The 17,945-nt window shown below is 48.2% G+C and overlaps 5 protein-coding genes across 5 annotated transcripts; 4 read left to right on the top strand and 1 right to left on the bottom strand.

The window, feature by feature from the left end:
• The first annotated feature begins 2,106 nt into the window (after nucleotides 1-2,106).
• Nucleotides 2,107-3,434, top strand: LOC4812425 (osteopetrosis-associated transmembrane protein 1). Its single transcript, XM_001352820.4, has 4 exons — nucleotides 2,107-2,483; nucleotides 2,558-2,742; nucleotides 2,803-2,983; nucleotides 3,042-3,434. Exons 1-4 carry the CDS (start codon nucleotides 2,165-2,167, stop codon nucleotides 3,233-3,235), a joined length of 879 nt encoding a protein of 292 aa, XP_001352856.4. The 5' UTR covers nucleotides 2,107-2,164; the 3' UTR covers nucleotides 3,236-3,434.
• A 533-nt stretch (nucleotides 3,435-3,967) lies between these two features.
• On the bottom strand, nucleotides 3,968-7,396 carry Ythdc1 (YTH domain containing 1). Its single transcript, XM_002135484.3, has 3 exons — nucleotides 7,218-7,396; nucleotides 6,135-7,052; nucleotides 3,968-6,071 (listed from the first exon to the last, which is right to left on the bottom strand). The coding sequence occupies exons 1-3, from the start codon at nucleotides 7,231-7,233 to the stop codon at nucleotides 4,798-4,800; spliced, it is 2,208 nt and encodes a 735-aa protein (XP_002135520.1). The 5' UTR covers nucleotides 7,234-7,396; the 3' UTR covers nucleotides 3,968-4,797.
• A 571-nt stretch (nucleotides 7,397-7,967) lies between these two features.
• On the top strand, nucleotides 7,968-10,659 carry LOC4811910 (cell division cycle protein 48 homolog). The gene is made up of 3 exons (XM_001352821.4): nucleotides 7,968-8,909; nucleotides 8,992-9,810; nucleotides 9,875-10,659. The coding sequence occupies exons 1-3, from the start codon at nucleotides 8,042-8,044 to the stop codon at nucleotides 10,375-10,377; spliced, it is 2,190 nt and encodes a 729-aa protein (XP_001352857.4). The 5' UTR covers nucleotides 7,968-8,041; the 3' UTR covers nucleotides 10,378-10,659.
• LOC4811911 (brain protein I3) lies at nucleotides 10,422-11,416 on the top strand. Its single transcript, XM_001352822.4, has 2 exons — nucleotides 10,422-10,750; nucleotides 10,844-11,416. Exons 1-2 carry the CDS (start codon nucleotides 10,684-10,686, stop codon nucleotides 11,143-11,145), a joined length of 369 nt encoding a protein of 122 aa, XP_001352858.1. The 5' UTR covers nucleotides 10,422-10,683; the 3' UTR covers nucleotides 11,146-11,416.
• A 452-nt stretch (nucleotides 11,417-11,868) lies between these two features.
• On the top strand, nucleotides 11,869-13,721 carry Ids (iduronate 2-sulfatase). The gene is made up of 4 exons (XM_001352823.4): nucleotides 11,869-12,153; nucleotides 12,215-13,244; nucleotides 13,306-13,479; nucleotides 13,544-13,721. The coding sequence occupies exons 1-4, from the start codon at nucleotides 11,902-11,904 to the stop codon at nucleotides 13,693-13,695; spliced, it is 1,608 nt and encodes a 535-aa protein (XP_001352859.3). The 5' UTR covers nucleotides 11,869-11,901; the 3' UTR covers nucleotides 13,696-13,721.
• The last annotated feature ends 4,224 nt before the right edge of the window (nucleotides 13,722-17,945 follow it).

Below are 17,945 nucleotides of genomic sequence, written 5' to 3'. Positions count from 1 at the left end.
GTTAATTGCTCCGGATATCCACGTATATCCGTCACATGGATTTTAGCAATGTTTCCATAGTCCAGAAACAAGATGCTGGGATAGCCATCACCCACTAGCTCCATGGAAACACCGCGACACCATTTTCCCATATACTTGGACATGCACAATTCTCCCCTCTATTTAAGGCTCTATGGTTCTCCCGATAGATGAGCACGGCCGTCTGCATGTGGTTGCCATAATCGTACTCAAGACTGTGGGGTTCGTAAAAGGGCTTCGTGTTTTATACCGTTTGCAGTTACAGTATAGCTTAGAACGTATTTTCAGTTTTCAAATAGGCCTCTTATCATGAAAACACAGACTTTATATTAGAATAATTATCCATGAGAGTATTCAAGGTGCGACCGGCATCTCAATTTTTTCTTTCCACATTCCCGTCGGAAAGCGCGCGATTGACAATTTATTTAAAATATATGTAAAACCAATTCCATTTATATTTATGCATATTTATTTTAGTATATATGTATATATATTTTTATTTATTTTGTATATTTAGATACATCATTGTTTTAGTTATAATCAACAAAAAAGGCGAGAACCGACGGCGTTTACATAATTTTTATAATTTATAATCAACCTGCTTAAGATAAGGAAATAAATGTGCAATTATATTATTGTTATACCCGATACTCAAAGTGAGTATTGGGGTATATTAGATTTGTGGTAAAAGTGGATGTGTGTAACGTCCAGAAGGAATCGTTTCCGACCCCATAAAGTATATATATTCTTGATCAGCATCAATAGCCATGTCTGTCTGTCTGTCTGTCTGTCCGTCCGTCCGTCTGTCCGTCCCCTTCAGCGCCTAGTGCTCAAAGACTATAAGAGCTAGAGCAAGGATGTGTTGGATCCAGACTTATGTGATATGTCACTGCTACAAAAATAATTCATAACTTCGCACCGCCCACTTCCGCTCCCACAAAGGACGAAAGCCTGTGGCATCCACAATATTGCAGATTCGGGAAAACTAAAAATCATAACAACAGAATCATAGAGATTGACCATATCTATCCGGTTGCGGAATATGGATCAGATCGGATAATCTGTATAGCCAAAAGCAACAAGACGTCACGCTCAGACTGATTTTCTGTCTCTCTCGCACGCACTCCTTGTCATGTCGTTTAATATTAGCGGCGTCTGCCGGAGGAGAGCCATACTGACTAAGTATCAACTCACAACGTTCCCCCTCGTAATATTTTATATTTTGTGGTATAAATCAAACAAATAACAGCTTTTATTTTATTTCCCGCGCCCTAGTGTACCACACCCCCACCCCCTGCCCATTCTTCATTTATTTTGTGGCGGTAGGTCAGTCCATCAAAAGACCCAAAACAAGAACCAAACTGAAATTTGTTTCAGTTCTAGCGGCCAGCAATAGTAAACACACACACGCAAAGTACGTGAGAATGCATGTGTACCCATACACTAAAACATGCTGGAGGCAAAACATAACCAGACCTGAGAGTTCAAAAAAATCTGAAAAAAGCATACAATCACATATTTTTGTCGAAACATATTGCGTGTGTACTAACACATGCAAAGATGTTCTCTCTGCGATCTCTCTCTCATGATGACGTCACTCTGGGGTACTGAACGCGCTAGCCAGTGTGTGACACTTTCGTTGTATGAACTGGCACATCTATATACTGTATGGTTAGTTTCATAGCAGAGAATTTTGTGCGCGCAATACACCAAATTGTGCACTTAACAGCACTACATTTTACGTTTAACAGGCCATGACCAAAAAATGCCAAGGCGGGAGCACCTAAAATTGAAAACTGAACGTTTTGGCTTAAAACACATAACGCAAAAGAAAGTAAAAACGTTAGCCTGCCTGATATATCATTATTGGCCTCCCATTCGAAGAATTGTCCATTTGGGTATTCAAAGTGCGGGGTGCAACATCATTCATTCCTTGTATTCGCATCAGAAAATGAAAAATGGACAAATGATTTAAAATTTGATGCGCAAGTATGACACTACAACCTGTGCAGACCAATTTTATACCTCGGTATTTAATTCTATATCTGCCAAAATATTCTTGCTCCCCATCGATAGTTGCGGCAAAGTATCGATAGCCGCAAGTGATATTTTGATACGATTTTCGGGGGAAGTAAATACAAAAGAAATGTCGCTTTTGTTTGCATTTTTGCTGATTTTAAGCTGCAACTGCAGCCTGTTGCTTGCCAAAAACAAGAGCTGTAGCTTACTGGTGGGCGAGCTGGGCGATGGGCAGAGTAAATTTGTGTACTGCGCCACCACAAAGTCCGTTCCGGTGCGGCTCTGCATTGGCTGTGGACCGGAGTACAGAATTCTAACGAGCTCCTACGATGCGCTGCTCTCCCAAGAAAATTGTTCGAAGATATATCTCAACTCGGATCGCATCAACGTGGTGGCCACCACCCAGGGCATACTCACAAATCTCTGGCAGAAAGCAAACTGCGAGGGTAATACGAAGACCATTTCTCCACATTATGCATCCTCCCCTCTAAACAATGGGATGGGCTTTTCTCTCTTCCAGATTGCTTCAATGGCAATCATTCGGACCTATATGACGTGAAGTGGAATATTCTTAATGGCTGTCTCAGTGTACATAAAGATGATCCGTGCATCTCTTGCAAGAATGACTATATCGCACTGAACCAATTTTACTTGGAAATGGAGAAGGCAAACAAAGGACATGTGTGCTTCGATCTGCAGGACAGCGTAAGGCACCACACACAGAGCGGTGCCTTCACTCTAATGTTTATCCTTTCTCTTTTTTAGATGAACCGCACTCGTTCGAATTGGTCCAAAACTTTAGGATGCTGCCACCGGGATGTAAAATTAAATACTTTCCTCATTGCCGTCTGCGTTGTGGTCCTTCTGCCAATCGTTACCTTCTACATCACCGTCATTGTGCTGACCAAGAGGCGGGAGGCCAATCATGGACTCCTCAACGAAGAGAGTAAGTGGAAGAGCGCCGATATGAACTTTTTTCTTTGTTTAATTCGGATTTTGTGTAGCACCCGAGTTGGATGCCCCATCAACTTCTGCTCTTATTACCGCCGCCGTACTGTCCACGCCCACGGAAAATCCAGTGGTTGTGGCTGATAGAACGGAAAAGATTGCCAAGCTGTTGAGTGGTGCAAGGGCTGGCTCTGATTCGGACTTGGACTCCAGCGACGATGAGATATCAGTAAAGCCAAAAACAGCCTAAGTATGCGAAGGGGGAAAAACTCCTTTTGGAAATGTTCTAAAAGTCATCAATGACCCTGTATTTAACCACTTCATGACTACTTTTTTGGGACGTAGATTCTCACACTCCATAAGATATAAGATATATGTTTTGGAATGTAAATCGTGCCCCCTGTGTGATATCTCTGAATAAAGTAATAAGCTTTTTTATAGATTTGTAATCAAACAAAGTCTTTATTCACATCAGTCTTTGGGTGGGTCTCTCTTTCTTCCGGGACATCTATGAAGCTCTGGTGGGCGCCTGCTCCTCCAGTTTCGTTTCTGAAATGAAAAAGAGCAAAACTTCCTAGTTCTCTGTCCAAAGGTGTGTCGTCTTGTCTGTTGTCTCTCTCTGGGACTCTGGATGTTATCCAGCGAATCTTTTGGGGGCAGTCTTTTGAGTGGAAATGAACGTGTCAAACAGTTCGAATTGCTACGATTCTACGTTGCTACGTTGCTACGTTTCTACGGTGGGAGAAGATGAGCGAGCGAGCGAACGAGCGACCGTTCGATCTCAGAGTGTGGATGGTGGATGGATACGATGGACCGGACCACCCAAGGGTGGTGGTGGTGGTGGTGGTGGTCACCAGACATACGTTTTCGTTCGGATGTGTGTCGGGGTTGGGTCCTCGCTGTCTCTGAAAGACATGTATGTAAATGTTAATATTTTGTTGCATTAGTGGTTATACCATAAGATATAAGAAAGTTTGGATTGGCTTTGCTTTGGTTTGTGGTTTGTGGTTTGGGGTTCGGATCCCAATAGATAACTCCTCTTGTAAAAACTGTCTTCGATTCGCTTCTTCGTTCGAGAAGCTTAGTTCCATGGAACGCTCTGTCCAACTCTCGTTTCGGCTGGTTTTTTTTTTTGCTTTGTTTTTAGTTTGGTTTGGCCGGGGGCGAAGCACAGGGATGCGGGATGGAGGAGTTGGGGGTGGGAAAACACACATATGCACACACATCACTGCTTCGATTTGAATAACGGTACGTTCTTGTGGTTGTTTGTTGTTGGCTGTTGTGTCTCTTTGGCGTCTCTTTCGTTTAAAAGTCTCTCTCCTTATTCATTTCATCGTTTTTCGTATAAAAAAAGTTCACAATTTCTCTCTTTCATTTTGTATTTTTTTTTTGTGGTTTAAAATATTTTTAATTAGAATTTAGGTGTTGTTTTCTTGTTTAAATTTGCTTATGCGTAAGTTTTTTGTTTTGTAAATCAAATGGTGGTTCAAGGGGCGGGGGGACGGGGGTAGCGGCGAGACAGAGGGAGAGAGAGATGCAGAAAGAGAGAAAGAGAGTTGTTGTCGGAGTGTGGCGGTGTATCGATAGCCGATAGCGCCAGCCTCTCGCTCGGTAGCTGTCGATAGCTACAGCTATATGTTCGATTATATAGCTGGCTCTAGGAATTATCATTTTCATTTTCATGTATATCTTTTAAACGATCGCATCGCCCTACAATCTTATACCCGTTACGAATTCTCAATTTTCTCATTTCACACACGCGAGCACACAATTCTTTCACTTTTTCCGATACCGATAAGATTGGTCGATAATCTAGCGCCTGTTGTCCCGATAGCTTCGCTGGCCACCGCCACCGCCACCGCCGCCACGGTCGCCCCGAAACGAACGCGAGTCCCGCGAGGATCCACTGCGATTCCCGTACTCCCGACGACGACCGCCACCCGCGGCACCATTGTTGTCTCGATTGCGATATCCCGGTCCTCCTCCCACGCCGCCGGCAGCTCCACCCACTCCCGCTCCGCCCATGCCCGGGGCCGGTGGACCTCCCGCCACCCCATTGCTCCCGCCATTGGCAGCACTGCCGCCATAGACGGGGAACCCGGGCGGCGGCACCGTGGCCAAGCCGGCGTTCTTCCAGGCGGCAAACTCCTCGTAGCTGGGCGCTTTGTCGAATCCTGGCGGCGGTGGTCGCTGCGGGGGCGGGTAATCTGGCAGTGGTGGTGCTCCAGGGCCATCGTAATATCGCACCGGCGGTGGCAGCTGCTCGTACATCGCGGCCGTCGCCCCCGGGGGCATGGCGCCGGCTGCTCCCGCTGTCCCGGGCAGTGGCATCTGGGCGAAGGGGGGCACGAAGGGCAGCGGCGGCAGCTGGCCGTGCATGTTCCGCATGTAGTCCGCAACGTACGCCTCGGCAGCGGCGGCCGACGACATGTAACGCTCCCACGATGGCATCGACATCTCTGGGGGTCCGCCTGGAGCTCCCCCGCCACCGGCGCCTCCCATTTGCCGGTAGGGAGATCCTCCGCGCTTGAAGCCGCCTCCACCGCCTTGTGGCATGCCGCCCATGCCGTGATGGGGATGTCGGTGGTACGGCCGATGCTGATGCTGTTGTCCATGGTAGCTCCTCTTGTGGCGCATGGGTCCGAGGTGATTGTGGCCCGATCCCCCCCTCCCACCACCGCCGCCACCGCCATTACCATGGCCGTGACCGCGGGAGGAAAGACTCCTGGGAGGCTTGTAGATCACGTGCATGCCCTTTTCCCTCATCACTCGGGCGGTTTCCTTTGATTTTTTCAGAATCGGCGTCAATTCAATCTGTTCATCCTCGGGGAAGAGGCGGCACAGCTCCCCGCCGATCTTGGGCTCGATCTCCTGGCCATCGCGTCCAATCTTCACGGGCTTACCCTCGTTCCATGTGTTGTGCAAGTGCAGTGTGGCATTGAAGGACAGCTCCTTGCGGCAGATCCAGTCCAGCTCAATGACGCCACCGAGCGCCTTCGGGGAGATGCTGGGTGGCAGCACCCAGGCCACCTGGGGAATATCGCGTCTGGAGGGCGCCGCCATCCTGGCGAATCCTGCAAATTTACCTGCAAAACGAGAGGACAGAATGAATGCGTGCACTCCATGGACACGACGACAAGACGACCTACCGCTCTCGTTGACGGAGAAGATGAGCAGGACGTTGCGGGCCTCCTTGAAGGCCTGATTCAGATTGGCATCGTTCTGTGGCAGTGTGGCCCAGACGCTCTTGCCCTTCGAAAGCTGCACGTTGTCAATGTTATTGGACTTGATCAGAAAGAAGCGCGTGTCCCGGAACAAATAGTTGAGCTTCGTCATGTAGTCGTAGCCCTTCTGCGTCTGCGAGCTACCGCCGTCCTTCTCGGGCGTGGAGCTCTTTGAGCTGCTGGCCGTTGTGTTGGTTTTGCCACGCGCCCCACCGCCGCCGTTCCGCTTGTGCTGTGTGCCCGAATCCGAGTCGGAGGACTCGCTGTCCGACTCGAGGGCCGGCACGGCAGGCTTCTCGTCCTCCGCATCGCTTGCCTCGCTCTTGTTGCCCGAATCGTTGGGATTCGGGGTCTTCTTGCTGCGCGACGACTTCTTCGTCTGCGCCTCCCGCTCCTCGGTGGGCGGGGACTTGGCCTTGGACTTATCCGCCGGCTGCTCACTGGACGACTGACTCAACGACGGCTTCTTTGACTCGCTACCCGTGTGCTTTTTCTTTTTGCTCCCATTCAGGTCCTCGGGAGTGGCCTCACGCTTGGTCTTCTTTGAGGTGGGCTGCTGCTGCGGCCTCTCCTTCTTTTCGGCCAACGGGGGTACTGCTTCCTTGACCTTGGTCTTGGTTTTGCGCTTGCCGCTGCCCACAAGCGAGGAGGTGGCCGTGCTCACCGAACTGATGCTAGGCTCCGAGTCGTCGGAGGACTCCCCGCCATTCGATTCGGAGGCCTCGCTGCGTGTGTTGAACTCAAAGTCCTGCAGTTCCTCGGCAATGTCCGCCTCGTTTTCGTCCAGGCCAAGATTCACTGCGTCCAGGTCGGCCATGTCGCGCATTGGCAGCGTTTGTTTACCTGCAGCGTAGCGTCGGTCCGGCCGTCAGCATGAATGAGACACGCACACAAATGCACACACGCATACACACGCAGCAGCGGAGAAGAAAATATAGAGAAAAAAATGCCGATCGATTTGGCAGGTGAGAAACAATCGCTGAAAAAGCACCGAAATCCAACACTCACTCGCTGCTCGGGGCATCAACTTAGGGGACCCTGCGTCCGTGCAACTTTTGATGCACTCTTTTCTATAATTAACACTTGCAGAAACAACAAAATTAGCGAAGCTTAATTTTTTTACACACAAATTTCTGCGTCACAGCGATGGCGTCGCGTATATCGATAAGAAATCGAACTTAGCCCACTTAGTCCCCTCTATTTAAACAATTCAACGACTTGAGGTAAATGGCGGCAAATATTACTGATTGTAAACTCTTCCTGTTTATCCATGCCATCTTTCCTCTGAACTTAAAAAAAGCACGATACCTTTCACCTGAACTACGCTAAAATAATACAATTTTCACAATTTTCGGTGGAATATTAAATACCCCCTTGGCTTACAATGGGTTAATCGTTCGTCTCTCAACTCATGGTTTTATGCGATTGATAAACCAATTTCCTACAAGACTGGTCAACTTGAAGTACTCTTCTTTATTGGATTGTCTATTAAATAAAGTTTAAGCGAAAAAGGTCAACAAAAATGCAAATTTTGAACAGGTAACTACACATACGGACCCTGTCGACTGAATAGTCGCTAGAGCCGCGCTTTAAGTTTGATATCGATTACCATATTATAATAAATATACTACTGAATGAGATGCAAGAAAACGGGATTTCCTACTTTTAACATATAGATTTACTCTGTTATTCGCTATGGATATAGCAAATATGTATATATATTTCGACTAATTTTCAAGATGAATTCCAGTGTTGGTAAAGGGCTTTTGCTAATTGTTGTTTTTCTCACCTCTTTTGTGTTTACATGTGCGAAAAACGCGCGCCGCCGCGCAATGAAAACACGAATAAATATTGAAACCTTTCCGCTGTCTCTGGTGAACTCTAACGATCTGCAGCGATGCTATATTCCCGACGTGGAGGATTCGCCAAATCCTACTGCCAAAAGCTACTGGGGGCGCTGCAGCCTCTCTAATGGGAGCTATGCCATTTGCCGCGTGGTTAGGCGTCTTGGCAGCGAACATTGTTGCTTTCTGGACAGCGCGGTGACCTCCTCGGCACAATTCCCGCTCACAAATCAACGCCTGACGAGCATCGAGTCATTGACCCTGGTCCGCAATGTGATGAAGGTCTCGTGTTTGGTCTTTGCCAACCAGAATTTGCCTGAAAAACGCCCAGATCTTCAGCTGAAGGACCTCGCCGGCTATGTTAAGATCTATTTGCGGTGGCTAGTTCTCGAGAAAGGCTGCTACGTGAGGCTGAAACTGTTTAGCACATTAGGCATAGACGCCATCCAGATATTGGATGCCCCCGAAGTGCCGGACAATCAGTGTTACACATTGGACAATTGTGCAGTGATGAACATTGTGGATGTACGTCTTGCGATGCCAAAATATCTTCCAATTTGCACAAAATATCTGTCCGACAGCTTTGAGCAGCCAACGGAGGCCCTGGAACAGCTGCTGGCGACCTCGAAACGCAGTTTTCTTGCCCATCGATTCCCTACTACGGCCCTGATTGTGGGTCCAGTGGGTTGCGGCAAGACAATGCTAATGGCCGAGTTCCTGCGGCGCCACGAATGCAGCTGCTTCTACATCCTCCCCAATCAAGGGGTGATACGCCCCTATCCAGGAGGCACCGAATCGCAGCTAAGGAAGATCTTCCAGGCAGCGCGCACATTCAAAGCCAATATGATGCCATCTAGTAAGTCGCCACTGCGTCACAAGCGTATTCAAAAAGCCAAATGGGCTTAATAATCCCCCCACTTGTTTCGTCCCCGATCTAGCACCCATTGTAATAATCATTGAGGATCTGGAGCTTCTCTGCGCTTCCTCAAGCAGCTATTCGGGTGGAGCTTCTCAGAGCTCGAACAATTCGTTGCGCATCGCCGCGCAGTTCAACAAACTAATTGACGAGCTGGATCCGGGCATCATTTGCTTGGGCACCTCCAGCAATCCGGATCACCTGCACGAGCATGCGCGTCGTGCTGGCCGATTTGGCAGGGAGATCGCCATTGAAATGCCAAATGAGGAGCAGCGTGGAAGACTGATTAAAGCCTGGTGCCAGGAGTATAACATGGCGCTCCCTTGCGGAGAACTAATCGATCATTTGGCTAAGAATACCCAAGGATATGTCATCTCTGATCTGATCCTGCTGCTGTCCCATGTCCAGAAGGATGTGAAGGTCCAAGGAGTCTCGCATTTGGATAAGATCTTCCGCAAGTGGCTGAGTCACACTTTCCCGAGTGGCTCACGAGCCACAAATGTGCGCGTGGCCAAGATGACGGTCGGCTTTGAGGCCATTGGAGGGATGGATGGGCTCAAGCGAAAGCTGGAGGCGTCTATTCTCGCCGGACTGAAGCATGCGGAAGTCTTTGCCCGCCTTGGCCTCAGTCTGCCCAAGGGAGTGCTGCTGTATGGGCCGCCGGGCTGTGCCAAGACCACCATTGCCAAGTGTTTGGCCAAGGAGGCCAATATGACATTCATTGCCACCTCGGCGGCGGAGGTTTACTCCCCCTATGTGGGTTGTGCCGAGCGATATATCACTCGGATGTTTCATTTGGCCCGAAAGAATGCCCCTTGTCTCATATTCCTTGACGAAATTGGCAAGTACCTATTGAAACGAATCGGCAGTTTTCTAGTTGTTTTCACTCTCCAATCGAATTGCAGATTCGCTGGTGGGACGTCGCACGGTGTCTACGGGAGGAGGCGGTGGCGGTGGCCAGGTTCAGCTAAGGATCCTCTCCACCCTCCTCACCGAGATGGATGGGATTGTGGGGGGCTCCAATGAGAAGCATATACTCGTTGTGGCAGCCACCAATCGTCCGGAAATGATTGACGATGCCCTAATGCGTCCCGGGCGCTTCGACAAGCTGATCCATGTACCGGCCCCAGATTTGAGATCCCGCATGGCTCTGATGGAGCTGCATGGCAAACGGATGCCCTTCGATGAGAATCTAGACCTGGAAACGATCGTCCGGCATACCGAGGGTTACTCTGGAGCGGATATATGCAATCTGTGCAATGAGGCAGCCATCCAAACCTTCCAGCGAGACCCGGAGGCCACAAAGATTGAGATGCAGGACTTTGAAAAGGTCCTGTATAAGCTGAAATCATCGCTTACCCAGAGCCAAATCAGTGCATACTATAAGTTTGCCCAAAGATCTCAGTAATTGGGAACTACCGGAGAAATTGATTCAACAAATCGGCTGTGCACGTTAAAATATGAACTTGACGAACGTGACTGGCGCACGCGTCACTGTGCGGCTGTCAATCGATAACATAACTGATATCGGGAACAGCTGTTCGTGCGATACATATATCGCAGAAAAAGCAAAACAAAGACACCGATAGGGGAAAAGTTAACGCAATTAAAAAGGCAAATAAAACAAAGCAAAGCACACAAAAATTGCAGATAATCGCGAAAACATTGACAAACGTGAGTCATTGGCCAGGGTAGAAAGAGCTTTCGTGTCAGTATGGCGGACCCCGCAAAAGAAGCCGCACCACCAAGCTACGAAGAAGTAATGAACGCCTCATCGCAGGGTAAGCCGCAGCCTGCAGCAACACCGTGAACTGGACTGGACTGGACTGGAGACAAAGAAAGAGCCGCAGATCTAATCAGTGAACATTTTGCAGATGCTCGCCTCATTGCGGGCGTACATCATGGACCGCCAACGGCACCGCCCCCCAATATGCATATGCCCACGTACGGGGCCTTCGAGACGACGCCCGTGAGTGTGGTCATCCAGCCGCCGCAGGTGGCCTTGCCCACGGAGATCATTGTGATTGGCGGCTGTCCGTCCTGTCGCATTGGCTACCTGGAGGACACCTTCTCGGCGCTGGGGCTGTGCTGTGCCATCTTCTTCTTCCCGGTGGGCATACTCTGCTGCCTGGCGATGAAGGAGAAGCGGTGCACCAACTGCGGGGCAGTGTTCTAAGACCTCTGAAACCCTCACCTCCCATTCGCATCTGCAATATGGCATTTAAAGTGCAAACACACAAAACGAAGATGGATGGAATTCCCTGTTAACTCCTACAAATATGCTATGACCTATGACCTATATATTCCTTAAACACACAGACACACACACACACATTGGGACTGTAACTTTTTTTGATATCACAAAGAAAACTCTCGTACGTTTTATTATTGTTAATCATTAGACTAGAAAATCATTAAATATTGTATGTACATAATATGAATCATGATTCCATGAACGGTTATAGATTGCTCCAGATGCCAGTCATGTATTAGTGTTATATATATATATGTGCATATGTTCGTGTCGTGTGCATCCCCATTAGCGACGTTGTCGAGCCGCGCTTCCGTTTAAATCAATTGAAATATAATGGAGGGCGGTCTTGAATTATGCCGCGAATTTTGCCAGCCAAACAGCACAACAGACGGAGCAGTGGATTGAACGACGTAGAGGATACCCTAAAGGCCTTAACACACAGCGATTTGATTAGTGGACTGTGAATAGATTGTTTATCCTCTGTACATATGGCTAGATCTAATCCAAATTAATTGAAATCCGAAAGATTCTTGCAGCTTTATCAATAAATCACATGATGATTGTTACATCCGAAACCCCTCAAGCCGTATACCTCGGTGAAACATTTCATGGGCACAGGGTACATCCGTCGTGCCAGCATCTTGGAGTCAACAGTCGCGAATCTTCGTTGCCGTAGAGATGTCCAGTGTTTTGATACTGCTCTCGACTCTGCTGCTGGCGCTGCACTTGTCCGACCTCGTCTCAGCTTCATCCGCAGTCCCATTCGCAGGCCCAACCACAGCTCCTGCTGCTGCACGGCACGATGTGGTGATGGTAATCTTTGATGATCTGCGTCCAGTTCTGGGGGCCTATGGCGATCCCCTGGCCAGCACACCGCACCTGGATGCCTTTGCCCAGGGCGGACATGTCTTCACGCGGGCCTACAGTCAGGTGAGGATTTGCAGGTGGCGTCCCCACAGTGCAGTAACACCACTGACGCTCCCCTTCCCAGCAAGCTCTGTGCGCGCCCAGTCGGAACTCCCTGCTCACTGGCCGTCGTCCGGACACCCTGCATCTGTATGATTTCTACAGCTATTGGCGCACATTTGTGGGTAACTTTACCACGCTGCCGCAGTACTTCAAGGAGCATGGCTACTACACCTACAGCTGCGGCAAGGTCTTCCATCCGGGTTTGTCCTCGAATAACAGCGACGACTATCCATTGAGCTGGTCCGCGCCAGCGTTCCGTCCACGTACCGAACAGTACATGAACTCGCCCGTCTGTCCCGATCGCGAGGGTGTGCTCCGCAAGAATCTCATCTGTCCGGTGCACCTCCAGACGCAGCCCTACAAGACCCTTCCGGATATTGAGTCTGTGACGGAGGCACTGCGCTTCGTGGAGTCGCGAAAGAGCAGCAGCAGCAGTAGTCCCTTCTTTCTGGCCCTTGGCTTTCACAAGCCGCACATCAACTTCCGCTTCCCGCGGCAGTTCCTCGCTCGGTTTCCACTCCAGCAATTCTTCAATTACACGGAGGACAGCCTCAAGCCGCCGGACATGCCCGCCGTGGCCTGGAATCCCTACACCGACGTCAGAGCTAGGGATGACTTCAAGCACTTGAACATCTCCTTCCCCTATGGACCCATATCTAGGCATCAGGCGGCGCAGATCCGTCAGGCCTATTACGCCTCGGTGGCCTATGTGGATGATCTGTTCGGGAAGCTGCTGGCCGGATTGGATCTACAGCAGACGGTGGTTGTAGTGCTGGGCGATCACGGCTGGTCGCTGGGGGAGCACGCCGAGTGGGCAAAATATAGCAACTTCGAGGTGGCCCTGCGGGTGCCACTGATCGTCCGTTCGCCGGAGTTTCCGGTGACCCAAGCCAAGGTCCATAGAGGCATCACGGAGCTACTGGATGTCTTTCCCACTCTGGTGGATCTGGCGGGGCTGCCATCGCTACCCGTTTGCAGGCATCCCACCGATGTGACCTGCGGCGAGGGCAAGAGTTTGTACCCACAGCTTCAGGGCTTGGGGTTGGATTTGGGTGAGTTCTGATCTGCAAATCGCCGAGGTATCCTTTATCTGTATTTGTGTATCTTTATCAGTGGATGATCATGTGGCCCTGAGCCAGTATCCCCGTCCTGGCATGCTGCCCACCAAGCATCCAAATAGCGACAAACCCAAGTTGAGGAACATCAAGATCATGGGCTACAGCCTGCGCACGGATATCTACAGGTATACGCTGTGGGTGCGTTTCCATGCACAGAATTTCAGTCGTGGTAGGTTCAACCATCTCCTCCCCTTCTTTATATCGGATACATCTGATATATCTGTATCTTGCAGATTGGCATGATATCTATGGCGAGGAGCTGTATGATCATCGTGTGGATGCGGGAGAGGAGCTGAATCTCGTTCCAATGCCCGAATTCGATGATGTGCGACAGCGTCTACGGCGGCGTTTGATGGAGGCAGTGGATCTGTCTCGCTTCTCATAATTTTGAATAAATTTATAAGCCATAAAGCCAGCGCTTTGGTGGGGCTGTTGGTGGGGAGTGGGGTCGGGGCGGAATGGGAATGGGAATGGGAATGTATCTTGTCGCCATAATTGGAATTTAATACTTCCGGTTGGGCAACGAAACGTTCCGTCCGTCCGTCGCTCGCAATGCGACGCCCATGCGACGTCAGGGCTTGCTTGTTGTTGCATATTTTTCGCTGTAATTCGCTGCGAGATCTCCATTCTCCACTCTCTTGTCTCCAATCTCTGCTCAACCTCTGCTCTCCTCTCCTCTCCCCTCTCTCTCTCTCTCCCTCTCTCTTTGAATAAAACTCCCGCTCCGGACCGCTCCGCGCATGCGTGACTTGTGTCCATTGCCTTTTTGGCTTCGTTTTTGCTGAATTTTTGTGAATGAAATTTCATTCAACGTTGGCGTCGCGCGTCGTTCCGTTCGTCTCACTGCGTTGGCGTCGACGCCCAAACAGAGACACCAACAGCAGCAGCGACAGTGAGTGGAGCGGGGGACTGGTGGCGGGGTGCGGCCAGGGGGCTACCAGCCATTGGGGGCATTTGAACGGAACGCTGGCCAGCTTTCATTTTCTCTGCTACTCCGCTGTTCGCTTCGACTGCTGCTGTTGCCATGGGAGTGAAAATCCTCTGGCTCTGGTAATTAAATCTCTAGTCCATTGCCTGATCGATGCCCCATGCCACATGCCACATGCCACATGCCTCCTCCTCCTTTCCGCGTGTGTATCTGTGTGTGTGCTCTCTAATGTGCATTTTTGGTGTGGGCTGCCGCTGCCGCCTCATGTTGGACGCCGCCTTCGTTGTTTGCTTCGTTTTGGCCACCATGTGGGCCGTCTATCTGGGAGGTGATTAAACTGCATTTTGGCAGCACTTTCAAACACACACACGCAGCCTTTCGCCCCCAGAAGCCAAGCTCTAATTTATGATTCGATCATATTTCTTTTTTCTTACTATAAAATTCTCTCTTTTGGGACTTTTTGGGACTCATAGATGACTTAATGGTCCTTGGGTCTAATGATATTTGATAAGAGTTTGAGGCAGCGCGAATATCACTAATCCATGTGCATTTACTTGGGCAAAACTATTAGCCTTTGAATCCATTGAATTCACCTATATTTTCTGTAGGAATACTTCCTTGACTTAAGAGTAGAAATCTATAGTATTGGCTGTAGATTGTACAATTTTCGCCAATATTCCCCGACAGTTCAAAACATAGCAATTTTTCACATTTTTCGGAGACATTTTATTGGGATTTTTCGAATTCTGGCAAAGAGTTTTAGGTATAGCTTTAAGTCCTTAAGAGTGTACTTTTTCTATACGTATTCTGTCATTTTTTTTTGCAGGGAACTTTTGGATAATCTGCGAATAAATCAATGAGAGATTCCATAATTTCCCAGAGACACGACTTTCGAATAGAAAACTAGTAGATCAGTTCTCTCTTGGTAAACTCGATTGAACTTTGAACTATTCCAAGTGCAAATGCAACTTTAAGCCAAAGAACTGTACGAGTAGAAGGCTTTCTGGCCCCACCTTTTCGCGGCGTCCTCTGTCCTCTGTCCTCTGTCCCCTTCTATATCATTTAGCATTTTTCCACCTACCATAATTTATTTTTACCTTAGCATTTCCGTTGTGGGCCTTCCTCTCCATTCATTTTCTTTACCGTTGCATTGTTGACAGCCTTCCTTCGCTTTTCCTCGCTTTTCTTTCTTTAATTCGCGCTAAGCTTTGCTTATGGGTGGAGCCCCCACTCCTAGTCCTCCTTCTCCTCCCTTTTTCCCCCAATTTGGTTATGCATAATGCATCCAGAAAGAGTTGGGAGGGGAGAGGGTGGTGTGGTGCTGGCAACGTGTGTGGGGCCCATGCCTCGCCTCGCCCTGCCTCGACTCGCCTCGACTCGCCTCAGTGTCTGTTTCGGTTTTGAGTTTTGCGGCTAACCGCAGGAATAGTCGAATAGCGCGTGTGTTATAATAATCTATGGCACTTTAGAGGTTTAACCGATGGCTAGATACAGATACACAGATATAGAGATACAGAGAGATAGACAGATAGATAGAGATAGACGACAGACTGAAGTAGTGGTAAATGTTGTAGACCATATTGCGGCAGACTGACAGGCACTCGGCACTCGGCACTCGGGCGGTCTCTAAACTATATTGTATGTATATCTATGGGCCATAAAGCCTCCACAAAATACTACTATCCATCGAAATAACGCGAATATGTACAACTTTAATTTCGAATTTGTAGGTTGTGCTATGGCTATGGCTATGGCTGTGACTGTGGCTGTGGCTGTGGCTGGGGGTTATTTTCTAAGCAAAAGCTCGGGTATGCGTGGGCGTCTCAAACGAATATTGCAAAAGATGCGTAGGCCGTAGGCTCCATACTCGGTTGGATACCGGAGGTGGAAGCCCAGAGACTCGGAGACTCAGATACAGAGACGTTTGCCGGGTCTGCTGCTGCTCCATCGAGCGGCACAAATGCGACAACAACACCACATGGCATGTGGCATCGAATGTGTGTGCTTGTGTGGATATATCTTGGATATATAGTTCATCAACAGTCGGTACGGTTTGGTTCGGGCTTTTTACCTACGCATAGCTTTCGGGCCAAGCAGTGTTCCACTGTGTAAATCGAGTTCTAACCAGCCCTCTCTCCCCCTCCCCCTCCCTCTCTACACCACTATCCCCCTCTCTTTCTAGTCAGAGTCACAGCGCTGCGGCCTCCCGCTGTAAAAAAAAAATGCTAATTTTCGTTGACATGCCATAGTTTGGCTAATGACGAAGGTTGTTTGTTAGCTTTGTCAGTTGACTTGACGCCGTTGCCAAAAAAAAAGAACAAAAAAACCAAAAAAAAAAAAGTTGGAAAAAATATTAGAAGAAGAAACCAAAACCAAAACCCAGACTCCGACTCAGGCCCAAACCCAAAACCAAAGGCAGAAAACTGGTTACCGTGTGCGAGAGTGAGATTCGAGTGGGCTTTTGGTGAGGAGGGAATTTCTTTTGACGGAATTTCCATGAATTAATGCTGCCTGCCGGATTATGCTGTCCACTCCTCAGGTGTGTGCCTCAAATATGGGATATATGCATACATCTCGGAAGATATGAAATGTCAAGCTGTGTCCAGCCCTAAATTTTTGTTCGAGCGGTAAATTTTGCCACTATTCTGGGATGAGCTGAGATTTGGTTGGATTTATAAACGGAACTCAATTCAGTAGCAAACGTCTTTTATTTAATATTGAATAAGACAATGGATTCATTCTGTATCTTCTAATATGATCTACGGCTTCTTTGGGATTGATTGTTAGTTTGCAGGAATCTATCTAATAAAAGATTGTAATAGAAAAGATCTTAAGATCTAATTCCAAAGATGATCTATGGCTTAGATCTTGTTTCCCCTAATGAAGCTAAGAAAATATGGTTATTCATTACATGATTTATAGTTTGTAACACTAAAAAATTAGCTATAAATCATATTGCTGAACGTTTTGTAAAAGGTTCTTCTTTCGGAGATCTTTAGTATTCCACTTTCAAAGAATATTTTCTCCGAGAACACCCTTTTAATATGATTTATATTTTCTAGTGGTTCGGTGGGGGCAACAAACTTTTCCTTCCACAGATCAGACCAATAAAATAATCTTTTGCAGATGTTTCCCGATTACTTTCGTCGAGTATCCTACCTCTAAGATCTCTTTGGAGATCGAATATCACCAAAAACGATCACCATCGATCACTTTCATTGGGGATCCTACCTCTAAAACCGCTTCACCTTCAAACAAACAATATAGAGATCACTGTTTCACCCATTTCCTGAGCACTTGTCCATATATGAATCTCAGAAACAGCCAAAACTGTGTGTTTCTACGCCCACAACGCATGGAGTGTGTGTGTGTGTGTGTGTGTGTGTATGGTGTACCTCTTGGCATTTGATCAATGTCAAGGCCTGATCACTTCATCAGACCATAACTACAACAGATTTTGGTATGGCTCATACCCCATACCCATAACCATACCCATACCCCTACTACCCGATCAACAGCCTTGGCCAACAATAAAGAGACAACAAAAGAAAGAAAGAAAAAAAGAAATGAAAGACGACCCAACGCCAAAAAAGAAATTGCTAAACAGAAAACATTTTTGTTGAATGAAATTCACGCAAGAAGCGAAAGATCAACGCGTTGACCATTCAGATCGGGGCTACGAGTATTCATTGTCCAATGAAGTGCCA

Source organism: Drosophila pseudoobscura, chromosome X (genome assembly GCF_009870125.1).
Source record: "Drosophila pseudoobscura strain MV-25-SWS-2005 chromosome X, UCI_Dpse_MV25, whole genome shotgun sequence".
Classification (NCBI taxonomy): domain Eukaryota; kingdom Metazoa; phylum Arthropoda; class Insecta; order Diptera; family Drosophilidae; genus Drosophila; species Drosophila pseudoobscura.
This window is presented reverse-complemented; position numbering and strand designations above follow the sequence as displayed.

Bases quoted from the DNA above. Each gene is read 5' to 3' on its own strand.
- LOC4812425 (XM_001352820.4), top strand. From the start codon at position 2,165: ATGTCGCTTTTGTTTGCATTTTTGCTGATTTTAAGCTGCAACTGCAGC. The intron at 2,484-2,557 runs GTAATACGAAGA...TCTCTCTTCCAG, and splicing joins GCAGAAAGCAAACTGCGAGG to ATTGCTTCAATGGCAATCAT. The intron at 2,743-2,802 runs GTAAGGCACCAC...TCTCTTTTTTAG, and splicing joins GCTTCGATCTGCAGGACAGC to ATGAACCGCACTCGTTCGAA.
- Ythdc1 (XM_002135484.3), bottom strand. The intron at 6,072-6,134 runs GTAGGTCGTCTT...CTCGTTTTGCAG, and splicing joins CTTCTCCGTCAACGAGAGCG to GTAAATTTGCAGGATTCGCC.
- LOC4811910 (XM_001352821.4), top strand. From the start codon at position 8,042: ATGAAAACACGAATAAATATTGAAACCTTTCCGCTGTCTCTGGTGAAC. The intron at 8,910-8,991 runs GTAAGTCGCCAC...TCCCCGATCTAG, and splicing joins AGCCAATATGATGCCATCTA to CACCCATTGTAATAATCATT. The intron at 9,811-9,874 runs GCAAGTACCTAT...ATCGAATTGCAG, and splicing joins CATATTCCTTGACGAAATTG to ATTCGCTGGTGGGACGTCGC.
- LOC4811911 (XM_001352822.4), top strand. From the start codon at position 10,684: ATGGCGGACCCCGCAAAAGAAGCCGCACCACCAAGCTACGAAGAAGTA. The intron at 10,751-10,843 runs GTAAGCCGCAGC...AACATTTTGCAG, and splicing joins AATGAACGCCTCATCGCAGG to ATGCTCGCCTCATTGCGGGC.
- Ids (XM_001352823.4), top strand. From the start codon at position 11,902: ATGTCCAGTGTTTTGATACTGCTCTCGACTCTGCTGCTGGCGCTGCAC. The intron at 12,154-12,214 runs GTGAGGATTTGC...TCCCCTTCCCAG, and splicing joins TCACGCGGGCCTACAGTCAG to CAAGCTCTGTGCGCGCCCAG. The intron at 13,245-13,305 runs GTGAGTTCTGAT...TATCTTTATCAG, and splicing joins GGGCTTGGGGTTGGATTTGG to TGGATGATCATGTGGCCCTG.